The 20,937-nt window shown below is 58.2% G+C and overlaps 2 protein-coding genes across 5 annotated transcripts in view; both read right to left on the reverse strand.

Annotated features, from left to right (window-relative positions):
* The window catches only part of ZNF385C (zinc finger protein 385C), an 86,762-nt gene that overhangs the window by 17,791 nt on the left and 48,034 nt on the right, over positions 1-20,937 (reverse strand). The window lies entirely within an intron of this gene.
* Positions 7,973-16,240, reverse strand: C23H17orf113 (chromosome 23 C17orf113 homolog). 2 transcript variants are annotated; one of them, XM_075116850.1, is made up of 3 exons: positions 15,877-16,240; positions 12,027-12,655; positions 7,973-10,192 (listed from the first exon to the last, which is right to left on the reverse strand). In XM_075116850.1, exons 2-3 carry the CDS (start codon positions 12,543-12,545, stop codon positions 8,660-8,662), a joined length of 2,052 nt encoding a protein of 683 aa, XP_074972951.1. In that variant the 5' UTR covers positions 12,546-12,655; positions 15,877-16,240; the 3' UTR covers positions 7,973-8,659. The 2 variants fall into 2 exon arrangements, with proteins under 2 accessions (XP_074972951.1, XP_074972952.1); XM_075116851.1 differs by lacking the exon at positions 15,877-16,240 and having other exon boundaries at positions 12,027-13,184.

Raw genomic sequence — 20,937 nt, forward strand, 5'->3', positions numbered from 1 at the left:
ACCACTTCTGAAGCAGCTCGAACCCCTTCATATGCTGCCAATATCTCTTTTTCAGTTGGAGTATAGCGGGCTTCAGACCCTCTGTATCCCCGACTCCAAAACCCTAGGGGTCGACCCCGGGTCTCCCCAGGTGCTTTCTGCCAGAGACTCCAGGTAGGGCCATTCTCCCCGGCTGCAGTGTAGAGCACATTTTTTACATCTTGTCCTGCCCGGACTGGCCCAAGAGCTACTGCATGGACTATTTCTCGTTTAATCTGTTCAAAGGCTTGTCGTTGCTCAGGGCCCCATTTGAAATCATTCTTTTTCCGGGTCACTTGATAGAGAGGGCTCACGATCAGACTGTAATTTGGAATATGCATTCTCCAAAAACCCACAACGCCCAAGAAAGCTTGTGTTTCCTTTTTGCTAGTTGGTGGAGACATGGCTGCTATTTTGTTGATCACATCCATTGGAATCTGACGACGACCGTCTTGCCATTTAATTCCTAAGAACTGGATTTCTCGTGCAGGTCCCTTCACCTTACTTTGTTTTATGGCAAAACCAGCTTTCAGAAGGATTTGGACTATTTTCTCACCTTTCTCAAAAACTTCTTCTGCTGTGCTGCCCCACACAATGATGTCATCAATGTATTGAAGGTGTTCTGGAGCTTCTCCCTGTTCCAGTACAGTCTGAATCAGTCCATGGCAAATGGTAGGACTGTGTTTCCACCCCTGGGGCAGTCGATTCCAGGTGTACTGGATGCCCCTCCATGTGAAAGCAAACTGTGGCCTGCACTCTGCTGCCAGAGGGATTGAGAAGAATGCATTAGCAATATCAATTGTGGCATACCACTTGGCCGCCTTTGACTCCAGTTCGTATTGAAGTTCTAGCATGTCTGGCACAGCAGCACTCAACGGTGGAGTGACTTCATTCAGGCCACGATAGTCTACTGTTAGTCTCCACTCTCCATTAGACTTCCGGACTGGCCATATGGGACTGTTAAAGGGTGAGTGGGTCTTACTGATGACTCCTTGGCTCCTCAGTTGGTGAATGAGTTTATGGATGGGGATCAGAGAGTCTCTGTTGGTGCGATATTGCCGCCGGTGCACTGTTGTGGTGGCGATTGGCACCTGTTGTTGTTTGACCTTCAGCAACCCCACCACAGAAGGGTCCTTTGAGAGACCGGGCAAGGTAGACAGCTGTTCAGTTTCCTCCGTCTCCAAGGCAGCTACACCAAAAGCCCACTTGTAACCTTTTGGGTCCTTGAAATACCCTCTCCTGAGGTAGTCTATACCAAGGATGCACGGAGCCTCTGGGCCAGTCACAATGGGGTGCTTCTGCCACTCATTGCCAGTTAGGCTCACTTCGGCCTCCAATACAGTTAGCTCTTGGGATCCCCCTGTCACTCCAGCAATGCTGATGGGTTCTGCCCCTATATAGTTTGATGGCATTAAGGTGCACTGTGCGCCGGTGTCCACTAAAGCTTTATACTCCTGTGGGTCGGACGTGCCAGGCCATCGGATCCACACAGTCCAGTAAGCCCGGTTATCCCTTTCCTCCACCCGGCTGGAGGCAGGGCCCCTCTAGTCCTGATCATGGCAGTCACAACTCACTTCCTGTAAATGTGAATCAGGAGTCCCTCTATTACACTTAGAAATAAAATCTGCGCTTCTACTCCTCTGTCTGGGGACTTGCTCGCTGGAAACTGGAGCAGCAGCTTTCCTGGAAGAACCTCCCTGAGTGACTGTTCTTCCTTGCAGTTCATGTACTCGTGCCTGTAGGGTCGAAGTAGGCTTGCCATCCCACCTCATCATGTCCTCTCCGTGGTCACGCAGGTAGAACCATAGGGTGGCCCGTGGTGTGTATCCCCTTCTTTGAGCCAAAGGACGCTTATTCCTAACAGCTGAGACACTGCTCTGTCGAGGTGGGGAGTAGGACAGATCTTCTTTGAGTTGCTGGACCTCTTGGGATAGTTTCTCCACAGCAGAGACAAGCGAGGAAGAGATATTTGTGTCATAATCCCGGAGTCTATCTATCACCTCTGCCACCGTTGGTGTCTCGTCATCTTTCCAGGACATCACTGCCAATGAGTTTGCATGCGAAGATGGTGCGCTCCGTACAAACTTCCGCCACATGGGTCGTGTGCACTCGGCTTCATCTGGATCTTTGGATGACCGTTGATCATCCAGGTCACCATAGATCACCTCAAACACAGCTAATTCCCTGAGATACTGGATGCCTTTCTCCATAGTTGTCCATTTTCCTGGGCGATATGTAACATCTTCTTTAAAGGGATACCTTTCCTTCACTCCAGACAGGAGTCGCCTCCAGAGGCTGAGGGCTTGTGGTTTTTTTCCAATTGCTTTGTCAACGCCCCCTTCCCCAGAAAGGGATCCCAATTGTTTGGCTTCTTTTCCCTCTAGTTCCAGGCTACTGGCCCCATTATCCCAGCATCGGAGCAGCCAGGTGGCAATGTGCTCACCTGAACGACGGCTATAATCTTTTCGCATATCTCGCAACTCGCTTAAGGACAGGGATCGGGTGGTCTCTATTTCATTTATTACTTCTCCCTCCTCTCCCCGCGATGGCCCTGGTTCTTCATCATCCCGTTCTAAACGAGTTGATGTCCGCTTCCAATATTTCGTCTTATGTATGGGGGCAACTGATACTGGTACGGGTTTATTTTCTGAGCTAGCTCCGGTACTTGTTGTGGGGGTTTGAGTGGCTGCAGTGCCTGTTGTCAGGGCTGGATTGTCTACAGTGCCAGTCACTTTGCATTTCAATCCAGAGACCTTCTCTTCCCCCTGGGGGCACTGAATACTGTTGAGCAGGGCTCGGTATGCATGGGCCAGACCCCAGCACGTTGCAGTTATCTGTGTCTCTCTGGAGTTCCCAGCGTAACAACATACTTTCTCCAAATATTCTACTAGTTTTTTAGGATTCTGCACTTGCTCGGGGGTGAAACTCCAAAACACTGGGGGTGCCCACTGCCCTAGGTATTTGCCCATGCTATCCCACATGCCCTGCCACTCGTAACTATCAAGCCTCGGGGCAGATTTCTGGGTGATATTCTTAAGTTGCTTAGTCAAAACCAAAACAACATGCCCAAAAACTAACAATGACTGCACCTTAACCACCCAAGGATGTTCAAGATACATAAAGGTTGTTGTAACAAAGGCACAGACATCATAGAACAAAGTTGCAAAGGTACAATTCTGTATTTCCTCCATGTAAAATCTCTCAGAGGAGGAGGTATAATTGCTAATTGCCTCAACAAGGTGGTATCCGAAGTACAGTAACGGTTTCAGCAAAAACCCCAAATACCAGATAAAGCTGAAAACGAGTGTTTGTATAACAAATCTCGTAGGCAAAACATTACTAATCACAGCAGAACACAGCAGACTCAAACAACCAACACCGATTTTTAACACCAACTGCAAAAAGGACAACATGGTGCTGGGACCAGCAGCTGTTGTTATCTCCAACCCTCGAGCCCCACGTTGGGCGCCAAAAAGACTGTCGTGGTTTAGCAGCAGCTCAGCCCCACACAGCCGCTCGCTCACTCCCCCACCGGTAGATGGGGGAGACAATCAGAAGGGTAACGCTCGTGGGTTGGGATAAGAACAGTTTAATAATGAAAATTAAAAGAAACAACAGTAGAAATGCAATGTAAAGGAGAACAACGAGAGGCGCAAAGCCCCGGGGGAGGGGGGAAGGGAGGGGAGAGGGGGAACGAACCGCCGGAACAAACCGCACGCGCCGCAGCCGCTCGCCGCCCGCCGACCCGACGCCGCGCCGCCTGCCCGCTGCCACTGCCCCCCCTCAATATACTGGTCATGGTGTCACATGGTATGGAATGAACCTGCCATTGGCCAGTCGGGGTCAGCCGCCCCCACCATGGCCCTGCCCCTCCCAGCCCCCCCTGCCACGCCACGCGGCAGAGCGCGGGAAGCTGGAAAGGTAGCTGACCCCCACAGTGAGGAGAATTAACCCCTTCTCAGCCAAAACCAGCACAGCACTGACCTTAAAAAAAAAAAATATATATATATCACATTTACCACTGGGAGGAACAAGAGAACGGGTGAACACTTCTGCCCCCACCAACAGCAACCGAATAAAGGGAGTTTGCAGCACAGCCAACACCACCGCGCCAGCGAAACGGGGCTGCCCCTGCACGGCCCCGCAGCCAAGGGGGGTTTGCTCCCCAGGGAGGAGCCCCTGTGCTGGGCAGGTGCGTGGCCCGGGGGTGCTGGGCAGGGGGGCACAGGCCGCCGGGGACGGCCGCCGCCTGCAGCCTCTGCTGCCCGCCGACACTGCAAGGTCGCAATACACCACGCCGCTTTGGCACGTCCTTGAGCCCTAATCTGTGGATTAAACATATTTCTGGGCTAGGTCTGCAGCCCAGGGGTGGAACAGGCACGGGCAGGAGAAAGCCCAGAAATCCCAGCTGGGACCGGTCCCCGCAGAGGGAGCAGAACCTTTCCCTCCCGGTTCTGCCATTGAAGTAGACAAGACCTCCGTGAGCAGGAAAAGGGCTGAAAGCCTCCAACAGCATCATCCTCGTTCAGGCACCCTGCGAGGAGCGGCCACGCGCCTGCAGCTGGCAAAGGGAGGAAATCCAGCGCTCGCTGTGGAAGGGACGAGCTGCAGCCGGCGCAGGACGGCGGTCGCGCAGCACAGGGATAAAGGCACCGCCAGCTTCAGTTTCCCTGACCCTCAGATGATTGCAAAAGCACAAGCCCCACGTGCAGCGAGAGGGCAGGCGAGCGGCACGGCTGCAGCCCTGGCACCAGCGGAGCTCCCTGGTGCGGAGCGAGCCGCCGGGGCACGGGGCACCCACACAATGCTCTTGGGGCACCTTCCCAAGGTTACGGGGCCACGCTGCTGCGGCTCCTGCCTTACCTTTGCCGCAGGGCAGATTCCGGCAGCAGCTGCAGGCTGTATTTTTAGTTATTAATTAGACACCCAATTAAAGGGATTTGCTTTGGGGAAAGTGGCAGGGCCCCCAGGTCTGTCTAAAATGACATGACCTTACCCGAGGTGATGGGCACGGCCACCGGCAGGGTAGGCTTTGCTGGTGAATGGCATCCCCAGATGCTCGGTCGAGAGCTCCAGAGCGGGGCCGTTCCCCACCGCAGTGCTGTCTTTGACTCTCCCCCGACTCTGGAAGAGGAGCCCTCACCTCTGCAGCAAACATGGCCACTCCGGCACCACAGCATCCGTGCTGGGATGCGCTCGGGGCTCCGTGAAGCATTTGAAGGGCTGGCACAAGCAGTGCAGCGCAGGAGCCCTGTGCTCCTAGCACAAGCACCCAGGGCACGGCAGGCGCTGCCCCACGCCCCAGCTGGGCTCTCGGTTTAGCCATGCTGAGGACACACCTGAGCCCATGGGAAATCCCACAAGCCACCCCGCTGGAGCCGGGTCGCTGTGCCCGTCCCGGCTGGGCACCCTCCCTGCCGAGCTGCTGACTTAGTCCCTGAGCGATGGTTGGGTCTGAGCCGCCGCTGCAGCCTGGGGGCGTCCCTTTGCCCCCCTCCAGCTCCGCAGGGAGGGCACACAGCCCTTCTTAGCTGAGCATCCAGGCCTGATGGGAGGATGCCAAATCACACGGCATCACCACTGCGGTGCCGCTCAGCCCCTTCCCCAGCCCTCCGAAGCTCAACCCGGCTCCTGTCCCACAGGCACGCATCTCGCAGAGGGATCCCTTGGAATTTAAAGATGTGTTTCAGTCATTCATTCAACCAAGCCCATCCAGGACCGTGCCTGACCGCCATCCCCAGCCTGTCCCCACCACCTCTTTACTCCACACAGCAACTTCATGCAAGTCTGCAGCGGGTTTTCTCCCAGGTCCCCTGCGAGGCAGATCAGAGCAACTGTTGTGCACTAACACTACATATGTGTGAACCTCCAAGAAACGCCTTTGAAAGCGTCAGGGACAACGCTGTGGGTTTTCATAGCGACATGAAGATCTGCCAAAGACCCATCTCCACAGACGCCGGCTGCCTCGCAAGAGCATCTGGTGCAGAGTCTGCACAGGACAGATGGAGACGGGAGCTGTTTATTCACACAGAAGCAGTCTGGCTCCGTCCCATTTGGTAGGTGTTCTCAGCAAATTTTGGTGGTGTCTCAAATTCCTTAGCCAGGGCTTTAAAGCTTTTGTCTCTGGCCAAGCATCAGCTGCATTCGCTCCAGCTTTTTCCAGGAGACTCTCTGGGAAACACGTGTGCGCTTCCCCCAATGCCAAAGGCTCCCACAGAAGAGAAGCAACCCCCAGTTACAACACTGGACGACGACCACAGCAGCCCCAGCACTGCTCGGCCTCCAGACCACCCGCAGTGCCTCCAGCTCTGGCTTTAGGATCATCAGTAATTAGCAGATTGCCCTGCCTCAGACTCCCAGAGCAACCAGACCCAGCAAACCTGACCCGGACCTCGGAGCAGCAGATCTGTTGGCTCTGGAGACAGCGATGCTGTGGCTGCCCAGGCACGGTGGGTTTGCTCCGTGGCCACAGCAGTCCCCGCAGCGGGACCAGCCTTGGCCGAGCGCAGCCCTCCATCCCACCCAGCTCCAGCAGAGCCCAAATGGAAAGGAAAGGTCAAGCCCCCCTCCCCGGGGCTGCAGAGCTGCTCCGTGCAACGTGCTCTGGCGCCGACGCTGGTTCCGAGCCTCCCTGGGAACGTGAGGGCAGTGCGTGTTGTGAGCACCACCCTGCTAAATCCTCCTATTTTCAGCTTTCGACAGCCACAGCCGCCTCCTCTACACGCGTGGTTTGGACAGAAAGCAGCCCACAGCAAAGCCCAGCTTGCAGGGCAAGGTCACGCCGAGAACCACAAACCCAAACCGGGGGATGCTTGTGAGCGAGCAGCCTTCACCTAAATGCACTTGCCATCAAACCAGCACCTCCACCGTACAGATCGGCCAGAGGGACACGACTCCGGGCCATCAGCAATCACCTGCCGCCAGCCCCAAGGACAGAAACCCCAGCCTTCCCTGCGGGGCACAGCGTGCCCATGGGAGCCTGCGAGACACCTCCAGGCACCCAACGCGGGGGTCGCGGTACCCTTTGGGTCGGACAAATGGCAAACCACCCCTCGGAGGAACGGGGGGACCCCAGCAGTGCTGGCCGAGTAGTGCTCCGGGGGCCGTGCGGCCCCTCCAGCCATCCAGGCTGCTCTGCAGGGGCTCTGCACGCCAGGGCTGGGTTGGAGGAAGGCTCGTCCACTACAGGCGGTGGCTGCTTGCTCTGGGGGAGGGGGAGCAGCGAGAACGAGCCCCCCCCAGGGCCCTTCCATATTGCTGCAGCACAAGTCCCAGCCGGACACAACGGCATGGGACCAGCGGGGACCATCAGCGTTATGGACATGGGGGTCAAATCCTGCCGGACACGGGCCCTACATCTGCAGGACGGCACCAACTTACCAGGGAAGGAGCGGAGCTGGATCCCGCGGGAGGACCTGGCGCTTGGTATTAAACTGACGCGATGCTTCAGGCTGCTGCACTGGCTTTGTTGCAGAATAAAAATCAGTCAGAAGGGTCTTCTCACCCCACCCCAACAGAACTGAAGGAAACATTCCCCCGAGTTAAACCAGAGATGCTCCAGAACACCCCGACGTGCTGCGTGGCACCGGCCGCCCGGCTCAGCCGCCGCGCTCGCACACCCGGACCCCGGCGGCGGCGGAGCCCAAGCTCCTGCCCGCCACAGGCTCCCGACAGCTTCGCTCGCCTGGGGGTAAAGGGAATGTTTAAAAGGAAAAACACAAGCTGAACAACTCAGGTTTGTCCCAAAAGCAGACGTTAAGAGACACTTTCGTCAGTTGCAAGGCTGCAGAGAGCTCAGAGTGCAAAGGGAACGTAGGTACATGATGCCGTTTCGAAAAGACCAGGAATTCGTTATTTATTATTTTTGGACCCCTGCTTATAATTTATTCTGTCGTTGCAAAAAAAAAGTCCTTTTAGATATCTTTGTAATTTAAACACTAGGAAAATTAAGATAGACCTTTTTAATATATATATTTATATATATATTTTTATATATATACACATACACATATATACACAATGATGCATTTAAAAGTTACCATTTCCTCAGTGATTACAACATCATTCTCTAAACCTCTTGCTTTTGAAATGATCACAACTTGATGCCACTGCTAAAAATATTTTGTGCTGTGCGCAAGGAACACCAACCTCCAGGCATTTCGGGGTTTGCCACAGAGCTAGAAAGATGCGCTGCCTTTTCTGCATTCCTTCTCGAGGCTCCAAAACAACAAAAATCAGATATTTTTGCAGAGTATTAAGTAAAAGCTGCTGGGTATCATTGTGCAAAGGCAACGTGACACTTGAGCTCAAGAGAAGATTTGCCTCCATCTCCCTAAAACAAAAGAACAAACCCTTGAAAAAAAACCTCATCACAATTTGGGATTTCAGGTGGCCCCAAGATTTTAAATTCTGGCCCATTCAGGTGGATGTTTGGGGGATGAGGAAGGGGTGGTCGTGGGACTGGCATGGCTTCGTGAAGGATCCTCTTTCCTCTTCCCAGCATGGAGCAGGTCATCACCCAACGGCGGCCGCCTGGCCCCGGTGGTGACCAGCGATGGGGAAAGGCGGCGCTGAGCCGGCGCGGGGGCTGCCACAGGACCCAACTCCCTGCCCACAGGGCTCTGCCTTCGCCGGCCACCGCTCACTTCACCTGCGCCATGATGAAGCCGGACTCCCTCATGCTCTCGTAGTACTCGATGGCCAACGCAAAGTCAAACTCGTTGATGGCCGGCCCGTCGATGGCGATCTTCATGAAGTCAGAGAGCCCCTCGTCCTTCGCACGGCGCAACCGGCCGCGCTTCAGTAGCTCCCGGCCCCGGCTGATCTTCTCAGCGAGGACCGAACCCAACGGCAAGGCCAGGGCGATGGCCGCGAGGATGGCAAAGTCCGGGAAGAGCTCATGCATCTCAGAGTTGCTGTAGACCAGCTTGACGCAGAGGTCCTTGAAGGAGAGCTGGCTGAGGCTGAAGACGATCTGCTTGAAGAGGGGGAAGTCGCTCAGGGCCCTCTCGCTCACCACCACCCGGGAGTAAGCCTGCAGGAGGAAATTCAGCTCGCTCACCCCATAGCTGCCAATGTCCTCCAAAGACTGCGGGTAGCACTTGGGGTTGAAGATGGCCGAGAAGGAGCTGATGGCCTCCAGGACACTGCTGGGGAACCTGTCCAGCAGGTTGCCCCGCACGCTCTCCAGGTAGCTCTCCTTTAGGCGCTCAAAGTGCTTCAGGTGCACCTTGGAGCAGTTGGCCAGCTCAACGCCCTTGTAGTAGAGGCGGCTCTCGCCCTCCCGGTCATCCCGTGGGTGCTCGTTCATCTCGTTGAGGAACTCCTGGAGATTCTGGCCACTGGCACTCTTCTGGGCCTGCAGGGTGGTGGCTGTGGCGGAGACGATAGGCTTAAGGATGGAGAGGTCAAAGTCCTCAATCTGGAAGAAGCGGCTGAGCTTCTGGAAGATGGGGAGGACGTCCAGGAGGATCTTGGTGAAGGCCACAAACTGGAACTTCTTGAGCTCTTCACAGAGGCCATGGGCCACGGGCGACCGCTCCGCCTCACTCTCCAGCAGCAGCACCAGCGTGGGCCACGAGGAATCGATAGCTTCCACGGCTGGGAAAATAGAAGTCCAGTGGACGGCTTTGGGGCTCCCGAGGTCTATCTGGCAGAGGTCCAGGACACTCCGCAGCTCCTGCAGGCCGTTGTTTTCCCCTCTGAAGCTGGAGTAAAGCCTGTACACGGCATCCACGGTGGTCTCGTACTTCTGGAGGTATTCGATGCTGACGATGCTCTCAGATGGCAGCAGGGAGCTCCCGTGGGACAGGCAGTGCATCTCCATGAGGAGCGGGCAGAGGGAGGTCAGCGCGGTCCCCACCCCGCTCAGCCGCTCGGCCACCAGCGAGGCGCTGTCGGCACTGAGCCAGGTGATCTTCATGGTGGGGATGCCAAAGGAGCGCATCACCTCGCCCACCTTGCCCGTCACCGTGGAGGCCTCCCCAGCGGGCAGCTCGAAGCTCCCCAGGAAGGCGGCGGAGGTCTGCCCGTTGCAGGGGGAGACGGTGGTGGTGAACATGGCGAGGCTGCGGTGCTCCAGGACGTCCACCGTCTCATCCACCACCAGCCCAACAAACGGTGAGGCTTTTATCCTGTGCCTGTCCTCGTTGTGCAGGACTTTGGCGATCGCTGCCTGAGCCAGTTAAAGGGGATGCGCAGGGCGGGTGGGGAGGGAGAGAGAAACACAAATGAACTTCAGAAGCACACGGGAGATGCACAGCGCCCGGCGCGAAGCAAGCTGCAAGGCTCCCACCCTCGGATCTCCCCGAAAGCGGCGCAAGGTCCCGAGTCAGAGAGAAGCGCTTAAGCAAGTTGTATATACGAGCACATACACAAGCTGGAAATCGCTTTCTTTTTTGCTAATACAGCATCTCCTCCTGCTCCTGGCCGGCAGCCCAAACACCAGGTGAGGCTGCAGAGAGCTCCAGGGTCCCTGCCCTGAGCCGGGGGTTGGAGAGCCCCTGCCTTCGTCAGGACCGAACACTGCCAGGCAGCCCTGAGCCGCTGTGTGTGTCGTCCCCCCCCAGACTCCTGAGACCCTGCCCGTGCCAGGAGTGAGGCAAGATGCCAAAAATCTGCTGCCTCGTTCAAACTTCAGCAATTGCTTCTGTGCTTTACAAGCCCAGCGTGGGGAGGAGCAGCAGCAAAACTTCCCGGCATCTCTTCTTTCTTTACTCTGTTCTCCCCGTTTCAGGTAAACACCCCGGTTTGAAGGGAAGACCTCCTTGGTGTGTGTGAACACACTAAGTAGCACTTCAGGCTGAGAAATCTAATTAGTAGGTTTAGTCTATCTGCAGCAAAATAAGGCTCTTTAGAGATCTGAAAAGCCTGGCAAACAGCCAAGACTCACTAAAAAATTAATTTGATTTTAACAGGCATGAAGCATTTGTAAAATTAAGAAAATCCTTTCTAAACTCTCTGGCTACTTGATCTTTCTGATCACTCAGCAGAAGAGGAAAAACCCACAGTGCTCGTGTGCTAATTGAACTCCTGAGCTTTTATCCCTCGAGCAGCCTGGCAAGCTGAGATGGGAGAGGGTGCCTCCGGTCTCCCTGCGTGTCTGGAAGCACACGCGTAACCACGAGCCCGAGGCTCCCTCGATGGCACCCATCGCCTTCTCCTGGTTTGTCAAATCAGGGAATGACACCAACAACGTGCCACGTTCATGTTTAATGTGGAGGAACTTCCAGTCTCCACTGAAAATCATAGAATTGTTAAGGTTGGAAAAGACCCTTAAGATCATCGAGTCCAACTGCTAACCTATCACTGCCAAGCCCACCACTGAACCATAGCCTCAAGCACCACGTCTACCCATTTTTTAAATACCTCCAGGGACAGAGACTCCACCACCTCCCTGGGCAGCCTGTTCCAATGCCTGACAACCCTTTGAAAATCCTAGAAGACTGGAGCATCACCCGGCTCCACCAGCTCCCCCGTGGGACCAGGGCACGCCCCGGAGCAGCCTGGTAGCGTGGACCGAGCTGGTGGTCCCAAGCACATTGCGGACATGCCCTGGTCCCACGGGGAGCATTTGCCTGACCAAGGATGGGGGCGGAGGGCTGCCCATCAGCAAACGCTGACGCAGAGGCTGCCAATGCTCTGAGAGCCAGCAGCCCCAGCCCCTGCCTGCCTGCGAGCCAGGGGGGCCAGCTCCCTGCCCGGCCCCCTGCCCACCCACCGCAGCACCCAGCTCCGGCCCTCACGGGCTCACGCTGCCAGGAGGATCCGGCAATCCTCGCCGCCAGGACGACCCTGGCCCTGGTGAGGCAGAGCACACATTTGCCCCCCTCCCCATGTTTCACTGGGGCCTGTGGGATGGGGGCGACGCTCCACGGGGCGCTGGGAAGCGCAGAGCCCCCCACTGCAGCAGCTGAACGCGGGTGCAGGCAGCTGTGCAGGCAGGTGGCCGCACGGCCCCGAAGCAGCCGTCAAACACGGGTGCAGAGCCCCCAGCCCGGCATACACACCTGCATCTCCCTGACGCTGCTGGGGTGGTAGTACTCGCTGTGCTCGGAGGCCAGCAGCGCCTGGCACAGGTTGAACTTCTGGAAGTCGAGCAGGGAGGAGCACTTCTCGTCTGGGACATCCTCCTTCGCCATCCAGTAGACGGTGGTGAGAACGGCCACCTTCGCCGGGTTCACCTCCACCTTGATGACCGAACGCAGCTCTGGGTGGCCGTGGACACGGGTCTCGAAAGCCAGCTGCTCCCGGTTCACCGCCAGCGCCTGGCGGTGCGCGCCGGAGGTGACGTGCCGCAGCAGGGCATGGCGCTGGAAGTTGTCCGTGCCCACGGTAAAGGCGTTCTCTGCTTTACCGTGCTTGTTCTTCACCAGCGCCTGCCGACACTCTACGCAAAACATGAGTTTTCTCTCATAGTCAAACTCCAGCCAGGTAAATTCTTCCTTCCAGTGCTCATTGAAATAGCGCTTACACTTTTTATTGGAATTGGAAGTTTCCCCAGCTGGCTTTTTCCCTGGAGGCACCATATTGCTCTGGCTGGGAAATCAAACACTACGGTTGAATTGAAACGTGCCTTGGAGGAGCAGCCTCTACATTTAATTTAGTAAGAAGGTCTATTACAACTCTCCTGGTCCGACTGGAGATGAAAGAGACACAAGGGAAAGGGATTAGGGCCCTGCCAACCTCAGCTTGTGCTCGTCGTTTATTCTCGGCGGCTAACGAAGAGCTGCAGCGGCACCGTGGCAGCGCTCAGGGCGGGCAGGGCTGTGCCGCAGCCCCGGCACCACGCGGGGGGATCCCACCGGGTGCCTCGCTGGCGTCACCGGCAGCTCTTGCTGTCAGCGGTGGGACCGACACACACGCACGGTCCTTCTTGTGATCACAGAGACACCCAAACACGCTCCCCATCAGACCAGACCTCCATGCTGCAGCTGGTGCTGGGAAGGTATGGAACCAGCATTGAACCAAATGCCCTAAAACAAGCGTTCAGCCCCACGAGGAGCAGCACCCGCTGCTGGCGGCAAGTGCCAAAGACCCAGAGCTGAACGAGGGTGACAAGGTCCAGCTCAGAAACACGTGCTCGCGTGCACGCGTGCGTGTTTTCATTCCTCCCCTGCTTGCCTCTATCCCAGGAAGCTGCCAAAGCCACGCCGTGTCCCGCAGCAGCCAGGCCGCGCTCCGCATCAGCGCCGCAGCCAGGCATCCCTCCCCAGGGGTGGCTGATGCACAGGACCCCCTCCAGCCAGCGCTCCTGAGCATCTACTGGAGCCTGAGGCTGCAAAGCACTTACACATACATATATTTAAACCACTTAGCTGAAGTATTTAAGCATCCACTGAACTCCCTCCCTGTACTTAAGCCTGACTCAGTCTGCCCCTCGACTTCTTCCACAAACTGGATCGAAAAACCAAACTGAGCCTTGATAAAGGCAGTGGGAGGAGGAGGGGGAACCCAGAGCAGGGTGAGGAAGAGGGGGAAACCGAAATGCAGAGGAAAAAGGAAAGTAAATGCACATTCAGCAGCAGCACAAGCCAGGGAATACTGTCAGTGTGACTTGCTGAGAAACCCACAAGGAACTTGGGGTTTTTCTAAACGACAAAGCCCCAGGCAGCAGAGACGTTACCACAGCACTCAGGAAGAAGTGGGAAGCCTCATGATTCAGGCATTAGAGCAGCACCCCGACTCCCAGAGCCGCCAACACCCACTCTCGCAGAGCAGGAGCTCCCCTCAGGGTGCCCTGGGCGATGCTGGCTGGGTGGCGGTGGAGCTGCCTGGCACCATGGCCAGCCGGCACCACGGCTGCAGGCCTCCCTTCGCCGGCCACCCTCCCCAGGGCTGAGGACCGTCCTTTACTGACAGCGGGAGGGGAAGGGGTGAGCATCCTCAGCCCCTGCGCTTTCCCTGGGGTGCCCAGGAACAGCCACCCATCCTCACTCGCCACCTTGCTGGTCCCTCCAGGTCCAGCACCAAGCCATGGTCTTTTTCTTGCTGCATCTGGCTTTTCAGGGACCCTTCCCCTTCTCCTCCCAACGGAGGGCGGACATACCAAAGCCTCCTGCCACGCCGGATGGGAGCAGCGCTCCCGCTTTGCTCCTCCATCACGGAAACCAGAGTAACCTGGTAAAAAGGCATCGGAGGCGAGGAAACCCCCTCTCTGTCCAGACAGAAAACACGCCAGCCCCCCGGCAGGAGCTGGCAGAATAGCAGGCAGCACCGGCATCTCCAAGCCTGGCCACAGCCCACATGCCAGGCAGGCACCGCGCACCTCGCCCTGTGCAGTGGGGAGCCTCGGCACGGTGCGGACCCTCGGAGCCCGTGTTTCCCACTGCTGCCGTCCAGGCACGTCACAGCCCCGGCTCAGCGGGCATGTGTGCGTCTTCGGAGCGTTACCCTTCTGCTTCCAGCACCTGGGAGCTCTCACCCTGCGCTCTTCCAGCAAACTGGGAGCTGCAAGCCAGCCCCGCGAGGGCAGGGGGACAGGGACAGAAGGACCACAGCAGCCAGCCCAGGTCAGAGTAGGTCTTTGCTAGTCCAAAACTCAGCTCTAACCACAGTCAGCATTAAATGCTTCCAAGGAAGCAGAGAGAAACCCCAGGACATGGCCCTGCTGGGAGTTTTCTTCCTGCCCACAGGGAGCGCAAAGCTTTCAAGGCTTGCAACGGGCGTGCGGATTCCCTCTGCACCTTTCTTTTAGCCTATTTAACGTGGTCTGGTTTGCTTCCCAGAGCCAGGGCTCCTGCCTAGTTCCACACCTCGGCACGGTGCAGCCAAGAGCACCCAGGGAGTGATTCCCACAGCTGGGGGTCCCAACAAAACTGCAGCGGCTTCCTCAGGCCGGTCCAAGAGCCGCCCAGCGCCGCCCAGAGCAGCATCTCCTCAGAAGCACATTAATTAAGAAATTGTGATGGACTTGCCACGTGGGAGTCAAAGCCCAGACCCGTCTTGCTGAATGTTTCCTCTGCAGTTGCCAGCACCCGTCAGACATTCCCCAGGGACGCAGGCTCTGCCAGGGCTGCGGTTGCCCCGGTGCCCCTGCAAGGCTCCGGGCTCACCCCCGATGTGGGAGGAGGTGCCTGCGCTTGCAGCGACAGCTCTGCTGCCTTTGACAGCCTCGCTCATGGCTCATGTGCCCAGCCTGCCCCGGACCCACCGCCCCCCCTCCCTGTGCCAGGCAGGCATCGAGCTCGGTGCACTCCGGCTGCAACCGAGATGGTGCACGGTCCTGGGGGGTGCTTTCCTCTGTTCCCTCCCTGTCACCAACCCCATTCACACCCAAACCCATCCCCACCTACACCCAGTCCCCAGCACTCGCTCCAGCAAAAACCACTACCTTGGGAAGAGAAAAGAGGGGGAAAAAAAGAATAAAAAGGCAGCAATTAGTGCCTGGGGCGCACGGGGCTGCGGGGGCTGGGGGAGCTGGGGATGGAGCAGAGCGCCACAGCGCTGTGTCCTGCGCTGCCCGCAGCGCCTGCCATGCACCGGCACCAGCCCTGGGCACCCCTCGCTGCGCACATCGCTCCCAGCGCTGCTGGCCATGGGAAAAAGCAGCGCTCAGTTTCCTCAGGGACCCAGCAGCGTGTAGGGGGAGGCGGCTCGGGAGGGGGGTGACACTACTGTGCCCCCACCAGCCTGCTGCTCCCCCCAGCCGGGGCACGAGCACTGTCTGTGGGGAAGTTTGGGCAGGATTTGCTTGCAAGAGAATGAGCCGCTGCTTCGATCCTCACACCCAGGTGCGTCAGCCCTGCCTGCCGGTCACCTAACGCCCACCCAGGTGAGGGTGAGCAGAGCAGCACGCGACCCCCAGCACCCAGCCCTGCGTGCCCGACCCACACGCCCGCCCTCCCCCTACATACGTACCATTTAAAGGCTGCCATAAGCTTTGGGGTGAGGGGGCTTGCAAACTTCCCAGATTGATTTTTAAATAGGAAAAAAAAAATCTAATTAAAAAAACCAAACCCAGCCAAACAATGCAAAGCCACAAAAAAAAAAAAAATTAAAAAAGCTGTCGGGGAGGCAGGGAGCAGCAGCGCACCCCCCACCCCGGCAGCCCCGCTCAGCTCATGGGGGCGGGCACCCCACCGGCACCGCCGCGGCCCCGAGCGCGGCGGCTGCGGGAACAAAGCCTGCGGCTGCACCCCGTGCTCATGGGAGCATGGGAGCAGCCATCTTGCTGCGAGGACTGTCTGGCTCCGCCGATGCTCCCGGCAGCCAACAGCGGTAGTGGCCACTAGCGGTGGCCGGGAATGGGGAAGGCCGCGTGGCGGTGGCCGTGGTCCGGCCACAGGGACCGTGGGGATGGTGGACACGGTGGCTGGGCGATGGGCTCCAGCCGCTGGGGAAGGGGAGCAGGTGGAGCTGCGCCCCGTGCACGCTGCGTGCTCCCCTGCCGGGAAACCTTCCCCCAAGCTGCGCGGAGGGCAAAGGCGATGGGCATCGGGTGCCCGCCGTGGGTCTCTGGGCCGAGGGCTGAGCACGTGCAGCAGGACGAGCTGCAAAAGCATTTGCGTCCAGGCAGGACGGGTGTCCCCGGGCTTAGGCAGAGCCAGGACCCGAGCGCCCCGCGGGTGGGCAGCTGTGGGCAAAGCAGCTCTCCGGCCCTGCCCACAGGCACTGAGCTTCTGCAAAGCCCAGGTCCGAGCCCCTCAGCGAACACTGCAGGGGGGACTCGGACCACGCTCCCGCTCAAGCTCCGTTTAACTGCGCTCCTGGTCCACAGCTGCAGGACTGGCACCCACGCCTGGCACCCAACCCCTCGGTGCTGGGGCTCCCTAACAAGCACGGGGGCTCCGCTCATGCCAAAACCCCCTTCTTTTAGCACTAAATGCAGGTGACATTTAGAGCCCCCCAACTTCTTCCAAAAATAGGACTTTATGCCACTTTTGCTGTCCCCCAAACAAGGCTCCCGAGGACACTAAAATCCCAAAGAGCACCGATGTCCCACAGACGCCTCCGATCGGAACCCCCCTCCCCACCCCCCAGCGCAGACACGGTGCCGGGGCGCTGGAGGATGCTCGCTGCCCGACTCCCCCTGCTCCCAGCGCACAGCCAGGGGCTGCGGCCCCACGGTATGTGCCTGGATTAGGGGCTGCATTGTACCTGGCTCCGGCTGGCTCCACACCAGCAAGGGGACCGCGGCCCCCGAGTGAATTCCTCTCTTTAGGTTCCTCAACATGTCCTGGGGCAAGAGGCTCTTCCTGCTCTCGGGACATTCCTGCCTGGCCACCTTGGCCCAGGGTTAATGCTAACAGGAGCTGGGTGAAACCAGAGACGGGGCTCCCAGGCGTGAAAATATGCACTATTTATTCTTGTGCTAATGCAGGCAAGAAAAGAGGACTTAGCCTTTTTAATCAGTTTTCAGGCAGGAGGCTGCCACATCCCCCGGTCTGCAGCATCTGCAGCAGGATTGCAAAGGTCAGCGGCCCTGGGGTGGCAGCAGCAGGCGGCGCCGTGGGCTGGGGCAGACCCCGTTTCCCACGGCCCCGGCAGCACCTGAGTCCCGCTAAGCCCCTGCACCGGGACCCACCGGCAGGGCCGGGGGACTCCAGCCGGGAAACATGCTTGCTTTTCCCTCCCTGTTCCCAAAGGGAGCAGCCCGGTCTGACCCCCCAGCTGCTCATGCCCCAGCACCGAGAGGCACCCAGACCCGGAGCAGAGGGACACGGGAGCGCCAAGGAGCCCCCACAAAGTCCTGGAAAACAGGTGAATTTTGCAAAAGCACTCACTGCCCACCTCCCCTCCGCTTTCACCAGCACCAGATACAAACACAGTCACTTATAATTATCACAAGCCGAAGGGAGCCAGGCAGGAAAAATCTGCAGTGGGGAAACAAAACCACCCAAGAAAAGCAGCAATGGGGACCAGGCAGGACACCAAAACCCCGCTGGGCCAACCGACTGTGGCACACGCGGCCTCGCAGCGGGGCCCGGGCTGCTCTCTGAGCTCGGCCAGAAAACCAAGGAGATGGGGCAGGGTCGGCGGCTCCACGGAGCGTTTCACTGACGGGCAAACCACGGCTGCAGAGCCCCCGGCACATGGGGCAGCGAGGAGACCCTGCCCCAGACCCGGGCAGGGAGACAGGCGTCAGCTGGGGAAGATGAAAGCTACCTACCCGGGGGGGGACGACCATAATTATTTTGCCCTTTTGCAAAGCACATCCAGCTCCCGAGGGGTCCAGCCCCACCAGGAGTGGCTCCAGCCCGTCAGCGCCCATGTTAACACCAAACCCTGGCAGCCTCGCAGGAGCACGGGAGGGATGAGGACAAACACGTAGGCACCTGCCAGGGGCTGAGCAGAGACCCCGGGTGCCTGCCGAGGCACACCAAGCCCAGGGAGAGGGCTGGGAAACCAGGGTGTGCTGGGCAAACCCCATGGGCTCCAGACTACACGGGGGGGCTCTGCCGGCTTCGCACCGGGGGGCAGCAAGGCTGGACCTGCTGGTCTCTCCTGCCCTGAATGCCTCTGCCTGTGGTCCTGTGGCAGAGAGGCTACGGGAACAGCTGAAACCCCTCATGTGAAACAGCCTTTTAATTTTTTTCTTTTCTCCATAAATTCACATTTCTGTTGGAAACCTCCAGCTTTAACGTGGATTTTGGGCAGCGTTTGCAGTATGTCCCTGACCCTCGCGAGCACGCCTGCCCTTGCGTCCCTGCAGGATGTCAGACATCCTTCCTAAAGGAACCGAAATGGAAATATTTCTATTTACTCCTATGCAGCAGCAGTCTTGGTTTGATTCGATCATTGCTATTTTTCTCCCCTGCGACATGCCTAGAGAGCTCTGCGGGCAGGTGCCCTGTCTGCACAAGCACATTTATCATCAGCATGGCATGAGGGCGGCCGCTGCCTGATGAGCCACAGTTTCCATTTTGGCCCCACGCCTTCGGTGGCTGAACCAAACCCGAGACACGCGGCTCCCGCCGGGGATGCTGAGGGGCCAAACCCCGGCACCCCCTGCCAGCACTTCAGCCCCACGTCTGGGGGCTGGCCTTCCCCACAGGCTTTTCATTGCGCCTACAAGAAGCTGAACAGAAAAGACTGAAAACCCAGCCATATTACCCCAAAAGATATTAAATCCCCAAGTCCAAACATATTTATGAGATTCTGTTTTCCTTCTGTGCTCTGAGCCAGTCTCTCAGTCCCTGGGGAATGACTCACGCTTTTCCAGCGGGGAAGAGGAGTTGCTGGTGCCCCCGAAGCTGCTAAGCTGGGAGACCCCCATCCCCTCGCAGCCCACCGGTGCTCCTGCCCACCCTGCGGTGCCTGGCTCCCCCAGCCGCCCCCTTCCCCTGCCCATCGCGTGGGATGGGGTAGGAAAGCCCCCAGCCCGCTGCCCGAGGAGGGCTGCAGTACTGACGCTGCACAGGGCAGATTTTGTGGGGAGGGAAGGCACACATTGCCCCGCAGGTGCTCACTGCCCCTTCTGCACCCAAAGCCTCATCTGTGATGGGTCCCAAAATGAACCGGGGGCCGGGAGCAGGAGGGGCAGGCACGGAGCCGCCCCAGCCCCACCGCCGGGCATTGCCCGCCGCCGCAGCATCCCTCGCACCCGAAGGTGGTGACAGTTCGATTTAATCTCTGCTGTGCACAGCGGAGGAAGGCAGGCTGCGAGGAGCCGCTGTCTTGTGTAGGAGAGAGCCGTCCCTCTGCGAGAGAGACAGCACTCAACACCGTGTCAGCTCAGACAAATTAAAAATACTTCTGCAATCCCCCCCCGGGGCTGCTGCCCGGACAAGCAGGGCTGGCTCCTCCTGTGGGATCCGCTGTTCAGCAGCATCGCTGCAAAGAGACCAGAGGGTCACAGGGAGGAGTGGGTGGGCTCAGGGAAGGGGACAGGGCACATGCTGGGGGACCCCAATATTTCCTTGCTGTGTCCCAGTTCTCTTGCACATCTCCAGAGTGCCTGGGGGATTGTTCCCCATCTGCCGGGGGGGCCCTTCCAGCACGACTGCGGTCACAGGGGCTCTGGCTTGGGCAGCTCAGGTCTTTGCAGAGGGGCCTGAGTGGGCAGTGGGCCACAGAGAGGGGACCATGGGGTGCTGCTAGAGGAGGAAACCCCCTGAGCTGCTGACACGGGGACCCCTTGCACCCCCCCCAGCCTCTACCAGCTTGCAGGATGCTGCCTCACACCTCCTTCCCCTGCACAGCCTTGTCACAGCCTTTGCTGCGTGACTTGAGCTGGCAGGGAACAAGCCTTGAAATAAACTCGGATGACATCCCTGCAAACTCCCGGGCATGGCCACAAACAGGATTATTTGTTGGGGGGGGGGGGGGGGGGGGCAGTGCTCATCCCTTCCCCACCAGCGACCCTGGCTTTGGGCTAACACGCCTCCGACCAGAGACAGGACCAGTTTACTCCCTGAGATGCAGCAGCCAAGATGACCAAAGCCCTTTTTGTTGAAGAGCAAGAACAGAAGCAGAGACAAGGTAATCTCCTACCCTGGGCTCCCTCCCAGTTGATGCACCCAGTCCTTGAAAAGCAGCTGGGCTACATTCAGCACCCCAGGAGCTGCAGGGAGCAGCAACCCTGCACAGCTGATATAATAAATGATTTCTGAGGAGCAAAATTGGATGCAGGTCTTGCTCTATCAAGCCCCTTTTCCTCCCCAAGCCCACGAGCATCAAGCCCACCTCCCTTTGGATTTTAATTCTCAACTCTCCCCATCCCATCAGCCAATGATCTGAAAAAATCAGCATTTAGCAACGGCCCCCTTTGCAGAGCCCCAACCAGCTCAGCATCCCCCGCATTGCAGCTGGGGCTGGCGCAGCCCAGCCAAGACCTCGCAGACCCCCGTAACGGGTACCGAGGAGCTCAGCAAGGAGCTGGGCTAATCCTAACTCAGGACAGCAGAAGAAAGGAGGCAGCAAGCACTTAACACTGATCAGGGCTCTGCTCCCCAAAGCCCTGCCTGCCCCTCCCCACCA

This window comes from Phalacrocorax aristotelis, chromosome 23 (genome assembly GCF_949628215.1).
Source record: "Phalacrocorax aristotelis chromosome 23, bGulAri2.1, whole genome shotgun sequence".
NCBI lineage: Eukaryota > Metazoa > Chordata > Aves > Suliformes > Phalacrocoracidae > Phalacrocorax > Phalacrocorax aristotelis.

Bases quoted from the DNA above. Each gene is read 5' to 3' on its own strand.
- C23H17orf113 (XM_075116850.1), bottom strand. From the start codon at position 12,545: ATGGTGCCTCCAGGGAAAAAGCCAGCTGGGGAAACTTCCAATTCCAAT. The intron at 10,193-12,026 runs GTGTGTATGCCG...TAACTGGCTCAG, and splicing joins GCAGCGTCAGGGAGATGCAG to GCAGCGATCGCCAAAGTCCT.